This window comes from Salvelinus fontinalis, chromosome 22 (genome assembly GCF_029448725.1).
Source record: "Salvelinus fontinalis isolate EN_2023a chromosome 22, ASM2944872v1, whole genome shotgun sequence".
Classification (NCBI taxonomy): domain Eukaryota; kingdom Metazoa; phylum Chordata; class Actinopteri; order Salmoniformes; family Salmonidae; genus Salvelinus; species Salvelinus fontinalis.
This window is the reverse complement of record NC_074686.1, coordinates 26,257,935-26,279,217: the sequence shown is the minus strand read 5'-3', so window position 1 is coordinate 26,279,217 and position 21,283 is coordinate 26,257,935. Positions and strand designations below refer to the sequence as shown.

At 44.9% G+C, this 21,283-nt stretch overlaps 2 protein-coding genes across 14 annotated transcripts in view; one reads left to right on the top strand and one right to left on the bottom strand.

The window, feature by feature from the left end:
- The window catches only part of LOC129820109 (adhesion G protein-coupled receptor B2-like), a 557,707-nt gene that overhangs the window by 515,905 nt on the left and 20,519 nt on the right, over positions 1-21,283 (bottom strand). The gene's annotated exons all lie outside the window — the stretch shown is intronic.
- LOC129820332 (GATA zinc finger domain-containing protein 14-like) overlaps positions 8,898-21,283 on the top strand; it is a 194,156-nt gene continuing 181,770 nt past the window's right edge. The window contains exon 1 of the mRNA XM_055877402.1: positions 8,898-9,110. Within this exon, the coding sequence (XP_055733377.1) occupies positions 8,898-9,110 (213 nt within the window). The remainder of the gene's footprint in view (positions 9,111-21,283) is intronic.

Below are 21,283 nucleotides of genomic sequence, written 5' to 3'. Positions count from 1 at the left end.
TTTATTTTATAATAAATTATGGACACTTTCCACTCTACGTCTTGGTCCGATCCCTACACCTCCTCTTCAGACGAAGAGGAGGAAATCTGCCGTTACACACACAAAGCTTATTTCCCTAAAATGTTTTTACATCCCTGTTAGTGAGCATTTTTCCTTCGCCATAGATAATCCTTTCACCTGACAGGTGCAGCAAATCAAGATTCTGATTAAACAGCATGATAATTACACAGGTGCACCTTACGCTGGGGACAATATAAGGCCATTCTAAAATGTGCAGGTTTGTCACACAAAACAATGCCACAGATGTCTCAAGTTGAGGAAACGTGCAATTGGCAAGCTGACTGCAGGAACGTCCACGAGAGCTGAGGTTTTGGAATGGACAAGAATAAGCTATGGACAACGAACACAATTGCATTTTATCGATGGTAATTTAAATGAACAGAGATACTGTGATGAGATCCTGAGGCCCATTGGATGAGATCCTGAGGCCCATTGGATGAGATCCTGAGGCCCATTGTCACGCCATTCATCAACCACCATCACTTCATGTTTCAGCATGATAATGCATGAACCCATGTCGCAAGGATCTGTACACAATTCCTGGAAGCTGAAATAGTCCCAGTTCTTCCATGGCCTGCATGCTTGGCATGCTCTGGATTGACCTGTACGACAGCGTGTTACAGTTCCCGCCAATATCCAGCAACTTCGCACAGCCATTGTAGAGGAGTGGGACAACATTCCACATGCCACAATCAACAGCTTGATCAACTCTATACAAAGGAGATGTGTAGCGCTGCATGAGGCAAATGGGGGTCACACCCGTTCCTGACTGGTTTTCTGATCCACACCCCTAAATTCTTTTTTTAAGGCATCTGTGGCCAACAGGTGCATATCTGTATTCCCAGTCATGTGAAATTGAAATTGTTGCATGTTATGTTTCTATTTTTGTTCAGTATAGCTATCCATTATGGGAAATATGCAGGCCTCAATCCACGATGAACGGGAAAGATTGGCACCATATCATTCGATTCTCATTCAAACTATCCCTTTAAGGGACATACATTTCACTTTGGGGTCAAATATCCCTTTAAGGTTGTATAGGTATAATTACATGGAGTACACCATTCCAAATCTCCCGAGTCTCTGGAATGCCTAGATTTAGGATCAGGGGATAAATTGGGTTCCAGGAAAACCTGCTGACTGTGTTGGGTGGGGAGTCGGATATTGGGAAGCAGATTGGGTAGCTGTGATAGTGAGATACATCAGGGAATTAAAAAGCCGAATAGGCCAAAAGAGCCATAAAACCAACCCCAGCATCACACCTTTAATGTAAGACATATACCTGGAATCAAAATGCATTACAATTTAACGTTTGAGCCTAATGTGCCAACCATGAACATGAACGACATAGTCATAAAGTTATGTAGCAGTTAGTCCATCCTCCTAAACAGCATATATGCTCTATTTAAAGATCAAGAAAGAACATCCGCTATAGCCATAGATATAGCTATACTGTAAGTTCAATGACATCAAATCCCTCATAGGATTACAACTCTATACTATATATCAAATCATTGTATTGGTTGCATACAAAAATGTGCAGGTGTTATAGTAGGTGCAGCAAAATGCTGATGTTACTAGCTCCAACAGTGCAGTAGAATGTCTGGTAAATACAATACTAATAGACAAATAATCAAAAGAAAATCAAAACAAGAAATCAAGAAATGACAATATAATAGATATATTACAGTGAGCATGTGTGAGAGTCCAGCATAAATGTACCATACATTAGGGTATCTACATTTGAACTGGATGTCAGCTTTATACACCATAACAAGCTATTCCTTTTAAATGAAACTAATACCACAGATGTCCAGCAGTGTTACAACAGCCCAATGTATGTGTTTCAAATAGCACCCTATACCCTACATAGTGCACTACTTTTAACCATGGCCCATAGGGTTATGGTCAAAAGTGGGGCACATTATAGGGCAGGGTTCCTCAACTGGTGATTTTATTTGCCCCCCTGGGTTTTCTGAGCAGGGACACCAGGGAATCTGTTGCCAAGTATTCCTGTCATGCCCTGACCGTAGATTGCTTTGTATGTTTCTATTTTTAGTTTGGTCAGGGTGTGATGTGGGTGGGGATTCTATGTTGTAGGGCTAGGTTTTCTATTTCTATGTGTTTGGCCTGGTATGGTTCTCAATCAGAGGCAGCTGTCTATCGTTGTCTCTGATTGAGAGCCATACTTAGGTAGCCTGTTTTCCCACTTTTGTTTGTGGGTGGTTATTTTCTGGTTAGTGTTTGTTGAACCTGTCAGAACTGTTCGTTGGTCGTTTTGTTGTTTTTGTTCGTGTATTCATCTTGATTAAAAGTATTATGGATACGTACCACGCTGCACTTTGGTCCTTCTCTCCTTCTCCCGACGACAATCGTTACAGAACCACCCACCAACAAGGGACCAAGCAGCGTGGTGGAATGGACTCCTGGACATGGGAGGAAATCTTGGACGGCAAAGGACCATGGACACAGCCGGGAGAGTATCGTCGTCCGAAAAAGGAGCTGGAGGCAGCTAAGGCGGAGCGGCGACGCTATGAGGAGTTGGCTCGAGGAAAAGTGAGGCAGCCCCAGAATTTTTTGGGGGGGAACACGGGGAGATTGGCGGACTCAGGTAGGAGACCTGAGCCAGCTCCCCGTGCTTACCGTGGCGAGAGAGTGACTGGGCAGGCACCGTGTTATGTAGGGAAGCGCAAGATGTCCCCAGTGCGCACGCATAGCCCGGTGCGCTACATTGCAGCTCCTCGAATCGGCTGGGCTAGAGTGGGCATCGAGCCAGGAGGGATGATGCCGGCTCAGTGCATCTGGTCTCCAGTGCGTCTACTCGGCCCGGGGTATACTGCACCAGCCCTACGCACGGTGTCCCCAGTTCGCCAGCACAGCCCAGTGCGGCCTGTTCCAACTCCCCGCACTTCCCGGGCTACAGGGGGTATCCAGCCAGGACAAGTGGTGCTAGCTCTGCGCTCGAGACTGCCAGTGAGCCTCCACGGTCCAGTGCATCCAGTGCCTCGGCCAAGGACAAGGCCTCCTGCATATCTCCCCAGCCTGGTGAATTCTGTGCATGTGCTAAGCTCTAACCTTCCTGCATGTCTACCCAGCCTGCTGAGTCCTGTGCCTTCTCCCAGAATGAAGCCTCCTGTGATGATCCATGGCAAGAAGCCTCCTGTGATGATCCATGGCACGAAGCCTCCAGTGATGATCCATGGCACGAAGCCTCCTGTGATGATCCATGGCAAGTAGCCTCCAGTGATGATCCATGGCACAAAGCCTCCAGTGATGATCCATGGCAAGAAGCCTACTGTGATGATCCATGGCACGAAGCCTCCAGTGAAGATTCATGGCACAAAGCCTCCAGTGATGATCCATGGCACAAAGCCTCCAGTGATGATCCATGGCATGAAGCCTCCAGTGATGATCCATGGCATGAAGCCTCCAGTGATGATCCATGGCACGAAGCCTCCAGTGATGATCCATGGCACGAAGCCTCCAGTGATGATCCATGGCACGAAGCCTCCAGTGAGGATCCATGGCATGAAGCCTACAGTGAGGATCAATGGCACGAAACCTTCATTGAGAAGTTATGGCACGAGGTCCCCAATGAAGGACGTCAGTCCGAAGCCTCCAGCGACGCCCTCTAGTCCGGAGCCTCCAGCGTCGCCCTCTAGTCCGGAGCCTCCAGCGTCGCCCTCTAGTCCGGAGCCTCCAGCGTCGCCCTCTAGTCCGGAGCCTCCAGCGTCGCCCTCTAGTCCGGAGCCTCCAGCTTCGCCCTCTAGTCCGGAGCCTCCAGCTTCGCCCTCTAGTCCGGAGCCTCCAGCTTCGCCCTCTAGTCCGGAGCCTCCAGCTTCGCCCTCTAGTCCGGAGCCTCCAGCGACGCCCTCTAGTCCGGAGCCTCCAGCGATGGGCTTCAGTCAGGAGCAGCCAGAGTCTCCCTCCTGTCCGGAGCAGCCAGACTCTCCCTCCTGTTCGGAGCAGCCAGAGTCTCTCTCTAGTCCGGAGCAACCAGAGTCTCCCTCCTGTCCGGAGCAGCCAGAGTCTCCCTCCTGTCCGGAGCAGCCAGAGTCTCCCTCCTGTCCGGAGCAGCCAGAGTCTCCCTCCTGTCTGGGGCCCGCTGCGAGGGTCCCCAGTCCAGGGTCGGCGTCCCGCACCAGAGCCGCCACCGCGGTGAAATGCCCACCCAGACCCTCCCCTATTGGTCCAGGTTTTGCGGCCAGAGTCCGCACCTTTAGTGTTATGGATACGTACCACGCTGCACTTTGGTCCTCCTCTCCTTCTTCCGACGACAATCGTTACAATTCCCACGCATACTAGAGAGACACGCGATCGTTTACAAATGTAAGCGAGGTTTGAAATGATTATGTTTTTGTGAATTATTATTTCTGTTTGGGCTTTTCTTGTGGTCAATTCGCAGTCTACAAATTATTTGTAATTATGTTCCGGACCCCCCCGACCATCCACTCAAAAACAAAATTGGCTTGTGGCTGAATTTAGTTGATGACCGCTGATATAGGAAATATAGTGGCATATGGGACGAAAATAATGATTCAATCATAATGGAAACCATTTTGCCTTCACCCTTGAGCATGTAAAACCGGTCTCAGACCAGCTGTGGAAAAAACAGGTGGCTGGAACAAAGTTATCCGAGGAAATGCTCTTGGTTGAGGGCATCTGCTCAGCACACACTGTTATGTGATGTGATTTAATGTGGTGGCGGCGGCGGTGTGTGTGTTTCCCGTTGTGACTGCGTGCTTGTCCTGCTGTCACCGCAGAAAAGAGGACAGCGGTAGTGTGTGTGTGACTGGGCACACACTGCAAGGCTCAGGAGAAATGGTAATTCAATAGGAAGGAAATGGATCCAGGACTTGGTGTTAAAGCCCATTCTAATCCTCCAGACCTCAGACTGGTGTTAAGGCACTTTTCTACTCCCTATGTAAAGAGAGGGCCCTCAGTCTGGTAGAGATGATGTCATAAGTACCCCCCCCCCACCCACCCACCCACCCACCCACCCACCCACCCACACACACACACACAGAGCTGTTTCCTATGTCTGATCACAGTAACACCATTCATGGTCACGGTGGTAACATGGCTCTTGGGACCACTGCTGAGTAAACTCTGATCAGGCAACAACACAGGATCAGTCACCAAGGAACCAGTCACAAAGAGGAAACCGACTTTGAGCTATGTGTGTGTGTGTGTGTGTGTGTGTGTGTGTGTGTGTGTGTGTGTGTGTGTGTGTGTGTGTGTGTGTGTGTGTGTGTGTGTGTGTGTGTGCACGCCTTTCACCATGACATTAAACTAACGATAAATCACAAAATAAATCAACATAAAGAACATACAGTATCCATTACCGATCAGAAGACTAGTATCAAATGAGCTCTCCAGCTGTTCTGCGTTCCTTGAATAAACCCCCTCATTATATACAAGAGGAGAGCAGACACGGAGGCTAGTTCACTCCACTACACCAGAGGCTGGTTGAGTAACAGCAAAACGTGCATTATTTCACCTGGAAAATGTCTAAGCTTTAGCTCAGTGGGCTACAGTCAACCTTGAGTTACACACAGTTTAATTGAATGGGACCAAATATGAGGTATTATCAACTCCCATTATATTTTCCAGAAAACAATTAAATCTCCATTCCTTTATAGACATCTTTATTGTTCTAACACTCACATGTCTCTCTGCCTGTCTCTGCAGAACACACTCATGGGGGCGGTTAAAACCCAAATTCAATGAAATAAAAGCCCAATAAACTGTTATTCCTGTTGCTAAGTCAGCACTGGGCTGTATTTTATTGCAGCTCTAGTCAGTATGTGTGTGTGTGAGAGTTTACACATGCTTGCTTATGTCCATGCTTGCATGTGTCTATAAGTCTTCTCACATCCTTGCTTGCATTTGTGTGTGTGTGTCTCTGTCTGTGTGTGTGTGTGTGTGTATATGTGTGTGTGTGTGTATATGTATATGTGTGTGTGTATATGTGTGTGTGTGTGTGTGTGTGTGTGTGTGTGTGTGTGTGTGTGTGTGTGTGTGTGTGTGTGTGTGTGTGTGTGTGTGTGTGTGTGTGTGTGTGTGTGTGTGTGTGTGTGTGTGTGTGTCCCTGTCTGTGTGTTAGTCTTTGCATCCCTGTCTGTGTGTGTGTCTTTGCATCCCTGTCTGTGTGTGTGTCTCTGTGTCCCTGTCTGTGTGTGTGTCTCTGTGTCCCTGTCTGTGTGTGTGTCTCTGTGTCCCTGTCTGTGTGTGTGTCTGAGTCCCTGTCTGTCTGTCTGTCTGTCTGAGTCCCTGTCTGTCTGTCTGTCTGAGTCCCTGTCTGTCTGTCTGTCTGTCTGTCTGTCTGTCTGTCTGTCTGTCTGTCTGTCTGTCTGTTCACGTGTGTGTGGTCCAGACAGAGAAAGGAGCAGCAGTATTTCATAAGGCACTCAGTGACCTCTCACCTCTAGTTTAATTACAGAGCTGGCCCTGCCACAGCCTCATTTCATCTGCCTGTCTAATGAACGACATGTGGCAGAAGGGGGTCAAAATTTGACACAGCTCTGTTCACAATGCTGGTTAGGGACATAGTCAATTACACAACATATCTGTGGACTGCAGGGAGAGACACCTGCATGATACTATAAGACCTCTGTTAATCTCTCTCTCGCTGTATCCCTTTATTCACTCTCAGTTTTTTTGTCTGACTCTCTCTCGCTCTCTCTTCTCTCTGTCATTCCATCATTGTATATTTTAGGTGTCATTGCCTGTCCCTTCATTCCATTTTCATCGCTCTTGCTAAACTTTCTCTGCAACCCATATTTCCCTCCTATTGTAAATTCACCTCTCTCTTTCTACCCCTGGTTACTCTCTCTTTCGCTCTGTTTTCCTGTTTCTCTCCATCCATCCCTCCATCTCTCTCTCTCTCTGTTCAGACAGGCCTGTAATAGCTTTGGTAAGATGGAGTCTTAACCATCCTGGACAGACACATTTGCATTCAGCTTTCTGGGTGCAGTCTAACCCAATTAGAATACAGCCAGTGGAGATATCGCTCTCGCGCTCTCTCTCTCTCAAACGCAGACACACACTCACACATATACACTCCAACACAAATCGAAAGTGTGCAGATTTAGCCCGGTGCGACAGCTATGTCCCTGTCTGGATTGAGGCTCCATGGTCTCTATGGAAACCCTGCTGGCACATCAACACAACTACCAAGCACAGTGTCTACCCAGCATGCCCCAGGCCTTTGGCATTCCACCTGTCCACTTGGTTAATCACAGTAAAAACAACTTGAACAAAGCTGTGACAGGCCACTGACATGCAATGCATACATACACACATTATACTATATATAGTTTCTATCTGTACCAGGACAAAACACACATACACAGAAACACATACAGTAGCATTCAAAAGTTTGGACACACCTACTCATTCAAGGGTTCTTTATTTTTACTATTTTCTACATTGTGGAATAGTTGTGAAGACATCAACACTATGCAATAAAACATATGGAATCATGTAGTAACCAAAGAAGTCTTAAACAAATCAAAATATATGTTATATTTTAGATTCTTCAAAGTAGCCACACTTTGCCTTGATGTTGGCTGCTTTTCCATCACTCTGCTGTCCAACTCATCCCAAACCATCTCGATTGGGTTGAGGTCGGGTGATTGTGGAGGCCAGGTCATCTGATGCAACACGATATCACTCTCCTTCTTTGTCAAATAGCCCTTACACAGCCTGAAGGTGTGTTTTGGGTCATTGTCCTGTTGAAAAACAAATGATAGTCCCACTAAGTGCAAACCAGATGTGATGGAGTATCGCTGCAGAATACTGTGGTAGCCATGCTGGTTAAGTGTGCCTTGAATTCTAAATAAATCACAGACTGTGTCCCCAGCAAAGCACCCCTACACCATCACACCTCCTCCTCCATTCTTCATGGTAGGAACCACATATGAGAAGATCCTCCGTTCTCCTACTCTGCGTCTCACAAAGACATGCCGGTTGGAACCAAAAATCTCGGGGGGCGCTGTTGGAAGCCAAGGATGTAGAACGCGTTTCCCTATTGCTCCTGAGTTAGTGACCAAATGTATATATTTAACCTTGCAAAATTGTATATACTTCTGTTTGGTCGGGCATCTGGAGAGACAACTAAACAGTTCAGATCAAGTTTGAGAAATGTAAGTTTGTAATGTCGTCTACCCGGCCAAAAACAGAGTCTGCAGCAAACCCACGCCCTCTCCTGATTCACCCCCGCTACTGGATGCTGCTAATGTCGGCCCCATGAGAACACTGACTGTGGAGCTGCTACATTCCGTGATGGGCACCCTCAAACCGATATTTTCTGTAAAATCTACTCTCTCTCTACTAATCTCAGGTCAGAGATCTGAATGGTCAAAGACGACCTAAAATATAGAGAGTATACAGAATAAGCTTGACGCACACGGAGCGGTATTATCGGAGCTGGAGCGCGGTGCTACAGACCACAGCACTCGCATTAGCGAGCTAGAGGCTAACGTTGGCTCATTAACAACTAGGGTGGCATACCTCGACAATAGATGCAAAGATATGGAAAGTAGAATGCAGAGGAACAACATTCGTCTACTGGGAATCCTGGGAGGAGTGGAGGGCCAAGACCGTCGGAGTTCATGGCCCAGCTGCTTCAGGAGCTGCTCGGCCTATAGGAGAAGCCGCTGCTAGACCGGGCCCACTGCACCCTGTTTAGCCGATCCTGGGATGGAGAACCCCCGCGACCATTTGTCATCTGGGTGCATTTCTTTAACGTCCACAATGACATACTGAGGAGATCGGGAGAAGCATCTCCTCTCCTCTACAAGGGTTAAAGAGTCTCAATATTTGCGGACTACACCATGACTGTGGCGAAGAAGCGGGCTAGCTTCGGAGCTGTGAAGCGCCAGCTACGCGCCTGCCCGGGCGTGAAGTTCGGCCTCATCTACCCTGCAGGTCTGAGACTGACTTTACCGGATGGCTCCACGCACAGATTCGAGGACCTGGCTTTGGGGGCCGATTTCATCAACAAGAACGTGAAAGCAGCTGTTGTACTGCATGGTGTGGAACAAATGGTTGGTTAGCTGGTCTTCTTAGCAGACTAGTTAGTAGGCCGGCTGGCAGACTGGTTGGCTAGTGAAGCCAACTTTGCTGCGTTCATTGACACTTGAATGTCGTTTTTAAAAATGTATTTCCAAACCATGTTGGTGAGCATACAGTTGACTCCCCGCTATAATGTGATACAATGCAGATATGCATATATATATATATATATATAGAAATACTCTTTATTCCACTCATATTATAATTTTTTATTGGTATCATTACTATTTTATTTTGATCTAAGCCGCCTCTAATGCCAATATCTGTCTGTTTTCATGGTTCAGTCGCAGTTTTACCACTTGCTCTTAATTCTTATGGCTGCAGTCCCGATATCGGGACCAATATGACAACAGCCAGTGAAAGTGCAGGGCGCCAAATTCAAAAAACAGAAATCTCATAATTAAAATTCCTCAAACATACATACATACAACATACAAACATACATGTGTCTTATATCATTTTAAAGTTAATCTTGTTGTTAATCCCACCAAAGTGTCCGATTTCAAATAGGCTTTTAAGCGAAAGCACTACAAACGATTATGTTAGGTCACCACAAAACCAAAAATAATCACAGCCATTTTTCCCAGCCAAATATAGCTTCACAAAAACCAGAATAGAGATAAAATGAATCACTAACCTTCGATTATTTTCATCAGATGACACTCATAGGACTTCATGTTACATACATGCGTGTTTGTTTGATTAAATTCATATTTATATAAAAAAATCTGAGTTTACATTGAGGCTACAAGATTCAGTAAATGTAAAAACATCAAGTGACTTTGCATAGCCCATCGTTTCAACATGAATACTCATCATAAATATAGATGATAATACAAGTTATACACATTGAATTATAGATATACCTCTCCTTAATGCAACCGCTATGTCAGATTTCAAATAAACTTTAAGGAAAAATAATTGCACGCTATAATCTGAGACGGCGCTCAAAGTAGCATATCACAGCTGCAAAGATAGCGTCACTATAAACAATAAAATACATTATAAATATTTCATTACCTTTGTTGGTCTCGATCAGAAAGCACAGCAGGAATCGCAGGTCCACAATAAATGTTTGTTTTGTTCGAAAAAATCCGTTATTTATGTCCAATTGTTAGCGCGTGTCCAAACGCTAATTCTGGTCAGCTTCATATCGGACAAAAACTTCAAAATGTGATATTACCGGTCGAAGAAACATTTCAAACTAAGTACTGAATCAATCATTAGGATGTTTTTAACATATAGCTTCAATAAAGTTCCAACCGGAGTATTCGTTCTTGTCTGCGTTAGCAATGGAACGTCAGTGGTTTGCATGAGGAAAAGTCATGATAAGCGCATGCCTGCTTGATGGACACCTGACTGATTCTGCTCTCATTCTCTCCCACAACATCATAGAAGTCTCATTGGAATTTCTATTATTTGCTGACATCTAGTGGAACCCCTAGGCAGTGCAACCTCAGTCCTAAGTCAATTGGATTTCTTTAGGGACTCTGGTGAATACAGACTAGCTCAGATTTCTGACTTCCGGTTTTGATTTCAACTCAGGATTTTGCCTGCCAATATGAGTTCTGTTAATCTCACAGACATAATTCAAACAGTTTTAGAAACTTTGGAGTGTTTTCTATCCAATACTACTAATAATATGCAAATATTAGAAACTATGACTAAGGAGCAGGCCGTTTGAAATGGGCCCCTTTCATCCAAGCTACTCAATACTGCCCCTGCAGCCATAAGAATTAACCGAGGTTAGTTTTCCGTAGACTCTGCTGGGGACCAATCTATGCATGTTTGCTTTACTCTGGTTAAATGGACACAAATCTCAGGGTCAAATCGACTTTTCATGAGTACAAATAGAACCCAAACATCTCTGCGACTACTCTCTGGGAAACTTTGAAAGCTTATATCAGAGGTGACATTTTTTCCTACACTGCACATTAGAAAAAACTGAAAAAGGATAGGCTATCTATTTAACAAGCTGTATTGCCCAATTAGATGACATTTATGCCGTTTCTCCATCTCCAGATATTTATAAGGAGCATTTAAATATGCGAGCAGAATGTGGCACATTATTAACAGACCATGTTACTGAACTGCTTGTCAAGTCTAGGAGCACTTACTATGAACAAGGAGATAAAGCTTGTAAATTATTAGCTCACAAGTTTTGTCAACTATCATCATCACACCAGAGTCCTAAAATGTGTACATCATCTGGGATATCATTAGATCCTAGGGGGATCAGTGATGAGTTCAAGAGATTGTACCAGTCTCTATATACAACTGAAAGTAAAACGGATACATTGGAATTGGATGATTTCTTCCACTCACTTGCTGTGCCTTCTGACAGCCGGGATTTTATTTGAAAAAATCCCTTCAAATCAGGGAGAAGCTCAGGGCCTGACAGCTAGTCGGCAGAGTTTTATGAAAAGTTTCTCTCCAAAATAGCCCCTATTCTAATTGAAATGTACAATGAAGCATTTGTAAATGATGCTCTCCAACAGACTCTCACTCAGGCTGTAACGATCATCCTTCTCCTCTTCATCCGAAGAGGAGGAGTAGGGATTGGACCAAAGCGCAGCGTTGTTATATGACATAATGAAGTTTATTAAAGAAAGACGAAACACGAAAACACTTCAACAACCTACAAAACAAATAAACGATGTAGACAGACCTGGACTTGAGAACTTACAAATACGAAGAACGCACGAACAGGAACAGACTACAAACACGAACGACAAACCGAAACAGTCCCGTGTGGTGCAACATACACAGACACGGAAGACACCCACCCACAACAAACAATGTGAAACAACCTACCTATATATGGTTCTCAATCAGAGGAAAAACGACAACCACCTGCCTCTGATTGAGAGCCATACAAGGTCAATTAACACTGACACTTAACATAGAACAAACAACACAGACTGCCCACCCAGCTCACGTCCTGACCCACTAAACACAACTATACAAAAGAAAAACAAGGTCAGGAACGTGACATTACCCCCCCCCCCCCCCCCCCCCCAAGATGCGGATTCCGGCCGCAAAACTCAACCTCAAGGGGAGGGTTTGGGTGGGCATCTGTCCACGGTGGCGGCTCCGGCTCCGGACGCTGTCCCCACACCACCATAGTCACTCCCTGCTTCCGTATCCCCCTCCCAATGACCACCCTCCAAATAAACCCACCTAAATTAAGGGGCATCACCGGGATAAGGGGCAGCACCAGGATAAGGGGCAGCACCGGACTGGACGGCAACTCCGGACTGGCTGACAGCTCTGGTTGGTCATGGCTGGCTGACGGCTTTGGCTGGTCATGGCTGACGGACGGCTCTGGCTGGTCATGGCTGGCGGACGGCTCTGGCTGGTCATGGCTGGCGGACGGCTCTGGCTGGTCATGGCTGGCGAACGGCTCTGGCTGGTCATGGCTGGCGGACGGCTCTGGCTGGTCATGGCTGGCGGACGGCTCTGGCTGATCCTGGCTGGCGGAAGGCTCTGGCTGTTCCTGTCTGGCAGAAGGCTCTGGCTGCTCCTGTCTGGCGGAAGGCTCTGGCTGCTCCTGTCTGACGGAAGGCTCTAGCGGCTCCTTTCTGGCGGTAGGCTCTAGCGGCTCCTGTCTGGCGGACGGCTCTGAGGGCTCATGGCAGACGGGCGGCTTTGCAGGCTCAGTACAGACGGGCAGTTCATGCGGCGCTTGGCAGACGGACAGTTCAGACGGCGTTGGGCAGACGGGCAGTTCAGGCGCCGTTGGGCAGACGGGCAGTTCAGGCGCCGTTGGGCAGACTGGCAGTTCAGGCGCCGCTGGGCAGACGGGCAGTTCAGGCGCCACTGGGCAGACGGGCAGTTCAGGCGCCGATGGGCAGACGGCAGACTCTGGCCGGCTGAGACGCACTGTAGGCCTGGTGCGTGGTACCGGAACTGGAGGTACCGGGCTAAGGACACGCACCATCAGGCTAGTGCGGGGAACAACAACAGGGCACACTGGACTCTCAAGGCGTACTATAGGCCTGGTGCGTGGTACCGGCACTGGTGGTACCGGGCTGAGGGCACGCACATCAGGGCGAGTACGGGGAGAAGGAACAGTGCGTACAGGGCTCTGGAGACGCACAGGAGGCTTGATGCGTGGTCCCGGAACTGGAGGCACTGGGCTGGAGACACGCACCACATGGAGAGTGCGTGGAGGAGGAACAGGGCTCTGGAGACGCACTGGAAGCCTGGTGCGTGGTGTAGGCACTGGTGGTACTGGGCTGGAGCAGGGAGGTGGCGCCGGAAATACCGGACCGTGCAGGTGTACTGGCTCCCTTGAGCACTGAGCCTGCCCAACCTTACCTGGTTGTATGCTCCCCGTCGCCCGACCAGTGCGGGGAGGTGGAATAACCCGCACCGGGCTATGTAGGCGAACCAGGGACACCATGCGTAAGGCTGGTGCCATGTAAGCCGGCCCGAGGAGACGCACTGGTGGCCATATGCGTTGGGCCGGCTTCATGACATCCGGCTCAATGACATCCGGCTCATGACATCCGGCTCAATCCTCAACATGTCACCATCAGATTTGAAAAACTTTTTCAAGGCAACTTTGCTCCTCTTTTAACCCGTACTAAGAACGATTCATAAAATGGCGCCGTAAGAAATGGCAGCAATTTTACGGGCGCCTAACCAACTGTGCCATTATGTGGTTTTTTGCGTTACTTGTAAATTATTTTGTACATAATGTTTCGGCCACCATATATTCCGGCAAAAAAGAGCTTCTGGATATCAAGTCAGCAATCACTCACCTCGGATTAGACAAAGATTTTTTCTTCAACAAGCAGGATTTACTTCGAACACCCGACAAGGCCAACAGCCCCGTCATTGGCAAGAGAAAAAGATGCAGGTACAGAGTACACAGGGCGGGATGCCTCGTAAGGGTCCGCAGATGGCGAGTGGGAAAGCTGTCATTCCCGTCAATAAATTAAACAAGGTACGTTCACGAATATCCTACCAACAGAAACTGTAACATCTTATGTTTCATGGAATTGTGGCTGAATGATGACATGGATATTCAGTTAGCGGGATATACGCTGCACCTACAAGAAAGAACAGCACAAGACGAGGGGGAGGGGGGGTCTGTGCATATTTCTAAACAACAGCTGGTGCATGAAATCTAAGAAAGTCTCTAGATTTTGCTCGCCTGAAGAAGAGTATCTTATGATAAACTGTAGACCACACTATTTGCCAAGAGAGTTCTCATCCATACTTTTTGTGGCTGATAATTTACCACCACAGACGGATGCTGGCACTAAGACTGCACTCAGTCAGCTGTTTAAGGAAATAAGCAGAACAAGAAACCGCTCACCCAGAGGCAGCGCTCCTAGTGGCCAGGGATTTTAATGCAGGGAAACTTAAATCAGTCTTACCTAATTTATAAGTTAAATGCGCAAAATTCTAGATAACCTGTACTCCACACACAGAGACGCATACAGAGCTCTCCCTCACCCTCCATTTCTAAATCTGACCCCAATTCTATCCTCCTGAAACCTGCTTTCAAGCAAAAATTAAAGCAGGAAGCACCAGTGACTCGGTCTATAAAAAGTGGTCAGATGAAGCAGATTCTAAACTACAGGACTGTTTGGCTAGCACAGACTGGAACATGTTCCGGGATTCTTCCGATGGCATTGAGGAGTACACCACATCAGTCAGTGCCTTTATCAATAAGTGCATCAAGGACTTTGTCCCCGCAGTCACTGGATTATAGGCAACATTAGAGCTGGCGCTTTCAAGGTGCGGGACTCTAACCCGGAAGCTTATAAGAAATCCTGCTATGCCCTCCGACGAACCATCAAACAGGCAAAGTGGCAATACAGGGCTAAGATTGAATTGTACTACACCGGCTCCGACGCTCGTCTTACGTGGCAGGGCTTGCAAACTATTACAGACTACAAAGGGATGCACAGACGCGACCTGCCCTGTGACACAAGCCTACTAGATGAGCTAACTCACTTCTATGCTCACTTCGAGGCAAGCAACACTGAGGGATGCATGAGAGCATCAGCTGTTCCGGACGACTGTGTGATCACGCTCTCCATAGCCGAAGCGAGTAAGACCTTTAAACAGGTCAACATTCACAAGGCCACGGGGCCAGACGGATTACCAGGACGTGTGCTTCGGGTAAGTGCTGACCAACTGGCAGTTGTCTTCACTGACATTTTCAACATGTCCCTGATTGAGTCTGTAATACCAATATGTTACAAGCAGACCACTATAGTCACTTTGCCCAAGAACACTAAGGCAACCTGCCTAAATGACTACAGACTCGTAGCACTCACGTTCGTAGCCATGAAGTGCTTTGAAAGGCTGGTAATCGCTCACATTAACACCATTATCAGTATTTTAAGGCCTACCTTCCAACTCAGTGCCTCTTTGCTTGACATCTTGAAAATCAAAAAATCAGCTGAGCCAAAAAATTGTTGACCTCTGGTTCATCCTCGGGAGCAATTTCCAAACGCCTAAAGGTACCACGTTCATCTGAACAAATAATAGTACGCAAGGATAAACACCATGGAACCACGCAGCCGTCATACCGCTCAGGAAGGAGATGCATTCTGTCTCCTAGAGATGAACGTACACTGGCGCAAAAAGTGCAAATCAATCCCAGAACAACAGCAAAGGACCTTGTGAAGATGCTGGAGGAAACAGGTACAATAGTATCTATATATACAGTTAAATGAGTCCTATATTAACATAACATGAAAGGCCGCTCAGCAAGGAAGAAGCCACTGCTCCAAAACCGCCATTAAAAAAGCCAGACTACGGTTTGCAACTGCACATGGGGACAAAGATCATACTTTTTGGAGAAATATCCTCTGGTCTGATGAAACAAAAATAGAACCATTGTTATTATTGGAGGAAAAAGGAAGATGGTTTTCTAGCCGAAGAACACCATCCCAACCATGAAGCACGGGGGTGGCAGCATCATGTTGTGGGGGTGCTTTGCTGCAGGAGGGACTAGTGCACTTCACAAAATTGATGGCATCACGAGGATGGAAAATTATGTGGATATATTGAAGTAACATCTCAAGACATCAGTCAGGAAGTTAAAGCTTGGTTGCAAATAGGTCTTCCAAATGGACAATGACCCCAAGCACACTTTCAAAGTTGTGGCAAAATAGCTTAAGGACAACCAAGTCAAGGTATTGGAGTGACCATCACAAAGCTCTGACGTCAATCCTGTCGAAAATTTGTGGGCAGAACTGAAAAAGTGTGGGTGAGCAAGGAGGCCTACAAACCTGACTCAGTTACACCAGCTCTGTCAGCAGGAATGGGCCAAATTTCACCCAACTTATTGTGGCAAGCTTGTGGAAGGCTACCTAAACGTTTGACCCAAGTTAAACAATTTAACGGCAATGCTACCAAATACTAATTGAGTGTATGTAAACTTCTGAACCACTGGGAATGTGATGAAAGAAATAAAATATGAAATAAATCATTCTCTCTACTATTCTTCTGACATTTCACATTCTTAAAATAAAGTGGTGATCCTAACTGATCTAAGACAGGGAATTTTTACTAGGATTAAATATCAGGAATTGTGAAAAACTGAGTTTAAATGTATTTGGCTAAGGTGCATGTAAACTGTAAACTTTCGACTTCAACTGTACCTCAATTTGCCCGACTAACCGGTGCCTGTATATAGTCTCGCTACTGTATATAGTCTCGCTACTGTATTTAGCCTCGCTACTGTATTTAGCCTCGCTACTGTTATTTTTCACTGTGTTTTTACTGTTGTTTTTATTTATTTTCTCATCCATTGTTCACCTAATACCTATTTTTTACTTAAAAATTGCACCGTTGGTTAGGGCCTGTAAGTAAGCATTTCACTGTAAGGTCTACACCTGTTGTATTTGGCGCACGTGACAAAAAAACTTTGATTTGATTTGGAACACTGGTCTTTGCTACACCTCTCCTTAGTCACAATAATTAATTATATTAAAATGAATACTCTCCCTATATTCTTATATCTCTATCAGTGCCTACCCATTTTTCTTCCCAAAACATTTTTCAAAAAGATCCACGGTCTAATTCAACCTTTAATTTGGGACAAGAAACCCCCTAGGATACGAAAACAGCTTTCTAAGAGGCCAAAACCGGACAGCGGTCTAGCACCACCGGATTTCAGATTCTATTATTGGGCCACTAACCTTAGGATCATTAGTACTGGTTGCAGAACAGAGAGATATTCCCACCCCCAATTTGGCTAGAGATGGGGGCCTCTTCATCTATACCGGCATCATTGTCTTCCCTCGCTCACTCCTCTGTTACAGGCCCTTACTCCTCCTTCACCAAAAATATATGTGTCAAAACAGCAATCAATCAATTTTGGCGCCACTTTGAGTTTCAGATAACCTCTTCTTTCGCTCCGGTAGCCTCAAACCCAGCTTTTCCCCATCTATGGTTGATGGTGCTTTCTCAACATGGTCTAGTCTAGGTATTAAAAGATTCAGAGATCTCTATATTAACAATACATTTAGTACGTTTGAACTAGAGGTCGACCAATTAATCGGAATGGCCAATTAATTAGGGCCGATATCAAGTTTTCATAACAATCGGTAATTTGTATTTTTACACCTTTATTTAACTAGGCAAGTGAGTTAAGAACACGTCATTATTTTCAATGACGGCCTAGGAACGGTGGGTTAACTGCCTTGTTCAGGGGCAGAACGACAGATTTTTACCTTGTCAGCTAATTTTTGTAACCTTCCGGTTACTAGTCCAATGCTCTAACCACCTGCCTTACATTGCACTCCATGAGGAGCCTGCATGGCAGGCTGACTACCTGTTATGCGAGGGCAGCAAGAAGCCAAGGTAAGTTGCTAGCTAGCATTAAACTTATCTTATAAAAAACAATCAATCTTAACATAATCACTAGTTAACTACACATGGTTGATGATATTACTAGTTTATCTAGCGTGTCCTGCATTGCATATAATCAATGCGGTGCCTGTTAATTTCTCATCAAATCACAGCCTACTTCGCCAAACGGGGGATGATTTAACAAGCGCATTCACGAAAAAAGCACTGTCGTTGCACCAATGTGTATCTAACCATAAACATCAATGCCTTTCTTAAAATCAATACACAAGTATATATTTTTAAACCTGCATTAATATTGCCTGCTAACATGAATTTCTTATAAATAGGGAAATTGTGCCACTTCTCTTGCGTTCCATGCAAGCAGAGTCAGGGTATATGCAGCAGTTTGGGCCGCCTGGGTCGTTACGAACTGTGTGAAGTCAATTTATTCCTAACAAAGACCGTAATTAATTTGCCAGAATTGGATAAAATTATGACATAACATTGAAGGTTGTAAATTTTACAGCAATATTTAGACTTAGGGATGCCACCCGTTAGATAAAATACGGAAGGGTTCCGTATTTCACTGAAAGAATAAAAGTATTTTTTTTTAAATGATAGTTTCCGGATTCTACCATATTAATGATCAAAGGCTCGTATTTCTGTGTGTTATTATGTTATAATTAAGTCTATGATTTGATAGAGCAGTCTGACTGAGCGATGGTAGGCAGCAGCATGCTGGTGAGCATTCATTCAAACAGCACTTTTGTGCGTTTGCCAGCAGCTCTTTGCTGTGCTTCAAGCATTGCGCTGTTTATGACTTCAACCTATCAACTCCCGAGATTAGTCTGGTGTAACCGATGTGAAATGGCTAGCTAGTTAGCGGGGTGCACGCTTTTAGCGATTCAATCGGTAACGTCACTCGCTCTGAGACCTTGAAGTAGTTGTTCTCCTTGCTCTGCAAGGGCCGTGGCTTTGTGGAGCGATGGGTAACGATGCTTCGAGGGGGGGCTGTTGTCGATGTGTTCCTGGTTCGAGCCCAGGTAGGGGCGAGGAGAGGGACGAAAGCTGTACTGTTACACTGGCAATACTAAAGTGCCTATAAGAACATCCAATAGTCAAAGGTATATGAAATACAAATCGTATAGAGAGAAATAGTCCTATAATTCCTATAATAACTACAACCTAAAACTTCTTACCTGGGAATATCGAAGACTCATGTTAAAAGGAACCACCAGCTTTCATATGTTCTCATGTTCTGAGCAAGGAACTTAAATGTTAGCTTTTTTACATGGCACATATTGCACTTTTCCTTTTTCTCCAACACTTTGTTTTTGCATTATTTAAACCAAATTGAACATGTTTCATTATTTATTTGAGGCTAAATTGATTTTATTGATGTATTATATTAAGTTAAAATAAGTGTTTATTCAGTATTGTTGTAATTGTCCTTATTACAAATACATTTAAAAAATAGGCTGATTAATCGGTATCAGCTTTTTTTGGTCCTCCAATAATCGGTATCGGTGTTGAAAAATCATAATTGGTCGACCTCTAGTTTGAACAATTATCAGTAAAATTTGGTCTCCCCAGACATAATTTCTTTAGGTTTTTACAAGTTCGGAGTTACGTCAACAGCATAAATCCCCGATTCCCCACACTTCCTGGCGAATCACAGTTCAACATTTCTTATCCCACTTCCGACTCTGAAAGGCACCTTGTCAATAATCTATCAAATCTAGTCAAATTTGCTCACTACAAACCACCTCATTAAACAATATTAAATCCTCATGGGAGAAGGAACTGGGTGAGGAAATATCTGATGAACTATGGGAAGGGGCACTCAAAAGGGTACATACCTCTTCTATTTGCGCTCGGCACGGTCTCATTCAATGCCAACTCATTCATAGGGCCTACTGGACCAAAGCAAGATTATCCAAAATTTACAAGGATGTGAACCCTAATTGTGTACGATGTAACCAGTCTCCTGCTAATCATGTAGACATGTTTTGGTATTGCCTATCTCTTGTTTGTTTCTAACACACTCTCAGAATTGAGGCACACAGATCGAGGCCGACCATTTTATTGCATTATTTGGGGTTTCCTTACACACAATACAATTGACCAAAATGAATAAGGATGTAATTGCCTTTGTCATTTTGTTAACAATTCATTTTACTTAGATGGAAATCCTCTGCACCCCCTTCTCATGCTCTTTGGATTAAATACGTTTTGAATTGCATGAAGTTGGAAAAAATTAAACACACACTCAATGTGTCTATAGACAAATTCTATTCAATGTGGGATCCCTTCTTTTCTTATGTTAAATGACTACATTTCCCTGCAGTTCCAGAGTGATGTATATGTAAATATTGGTGATGTAAGAGGCCTGGTATGTGTTTACACGGCATCTCGGATGTTAAGGACAGTATTATCCGTGCTAGTTGACCTGTAACAACTGTATTAAAATATATATAATTTATTTTATTTGTATGTTTATCTCACTCTTTGTTTGCTGTATTGTTGTATTTGATGTGTTGTTTTATATTTTCTAACAAAAAACATACAAGTGCAATAATTTTATAAACGTTGGTGTTCTAAATCCAATGAACAAAGTAAAAAAAAAAGGAACCAAAAATCTAACATTTGTACTAATCAGACCAAAGGACAGATTTCCACTGGTCTAATGTCCATTGCTCGTGTTTCTTGGCCCAAGCAAGTCTCTTCTTCTTATTGGTGTCCTTTATTAGTGGTTTCGTTGCAGCAATTTGAACATGAAGGCCTGATTCACACAGTCTCCTCTGAACAGTCGATGTTGAGATGTGTCTGTTAGTTGAACTCTGTGAAGCATTTATTTGGGCAGCAATCTGAGGTGCAGTTAACTCTAATGAACTTATCCTCTGCAGCAGAGGTAACTCTGGGTCTTCCTCCCCTGTGGCGGTCCTCATGAGAGGCAATTTCATCATAGCGCTTAATGGTTTTTGCGACTGCACTTGAAGAAACTTTAAAAGTTTGTGAAATTTTCCGCATTGACTGACATTCATGTCTTAAAGAAATTATAGACTGTCGTCTCTCTTTGCTTATTTGAGCTGTTCTTGCCATGGTATGGACTTGGACTTTAACCAAATAGGGCTATCTTCTGTATACCATCCTTATCTTTTGCGTTACTACATGATTCCATATGTGTTATTTCATAGTGTTGATGTCTTCACTATTATTCTACAATGTAGAAAATAGTAAAAATAAAGAAAAACCCTTGAATGAGTAAGCGTGTTCAAAGTTTTCACTGGTACTGTACATTTAAACACAGACACACACACATATA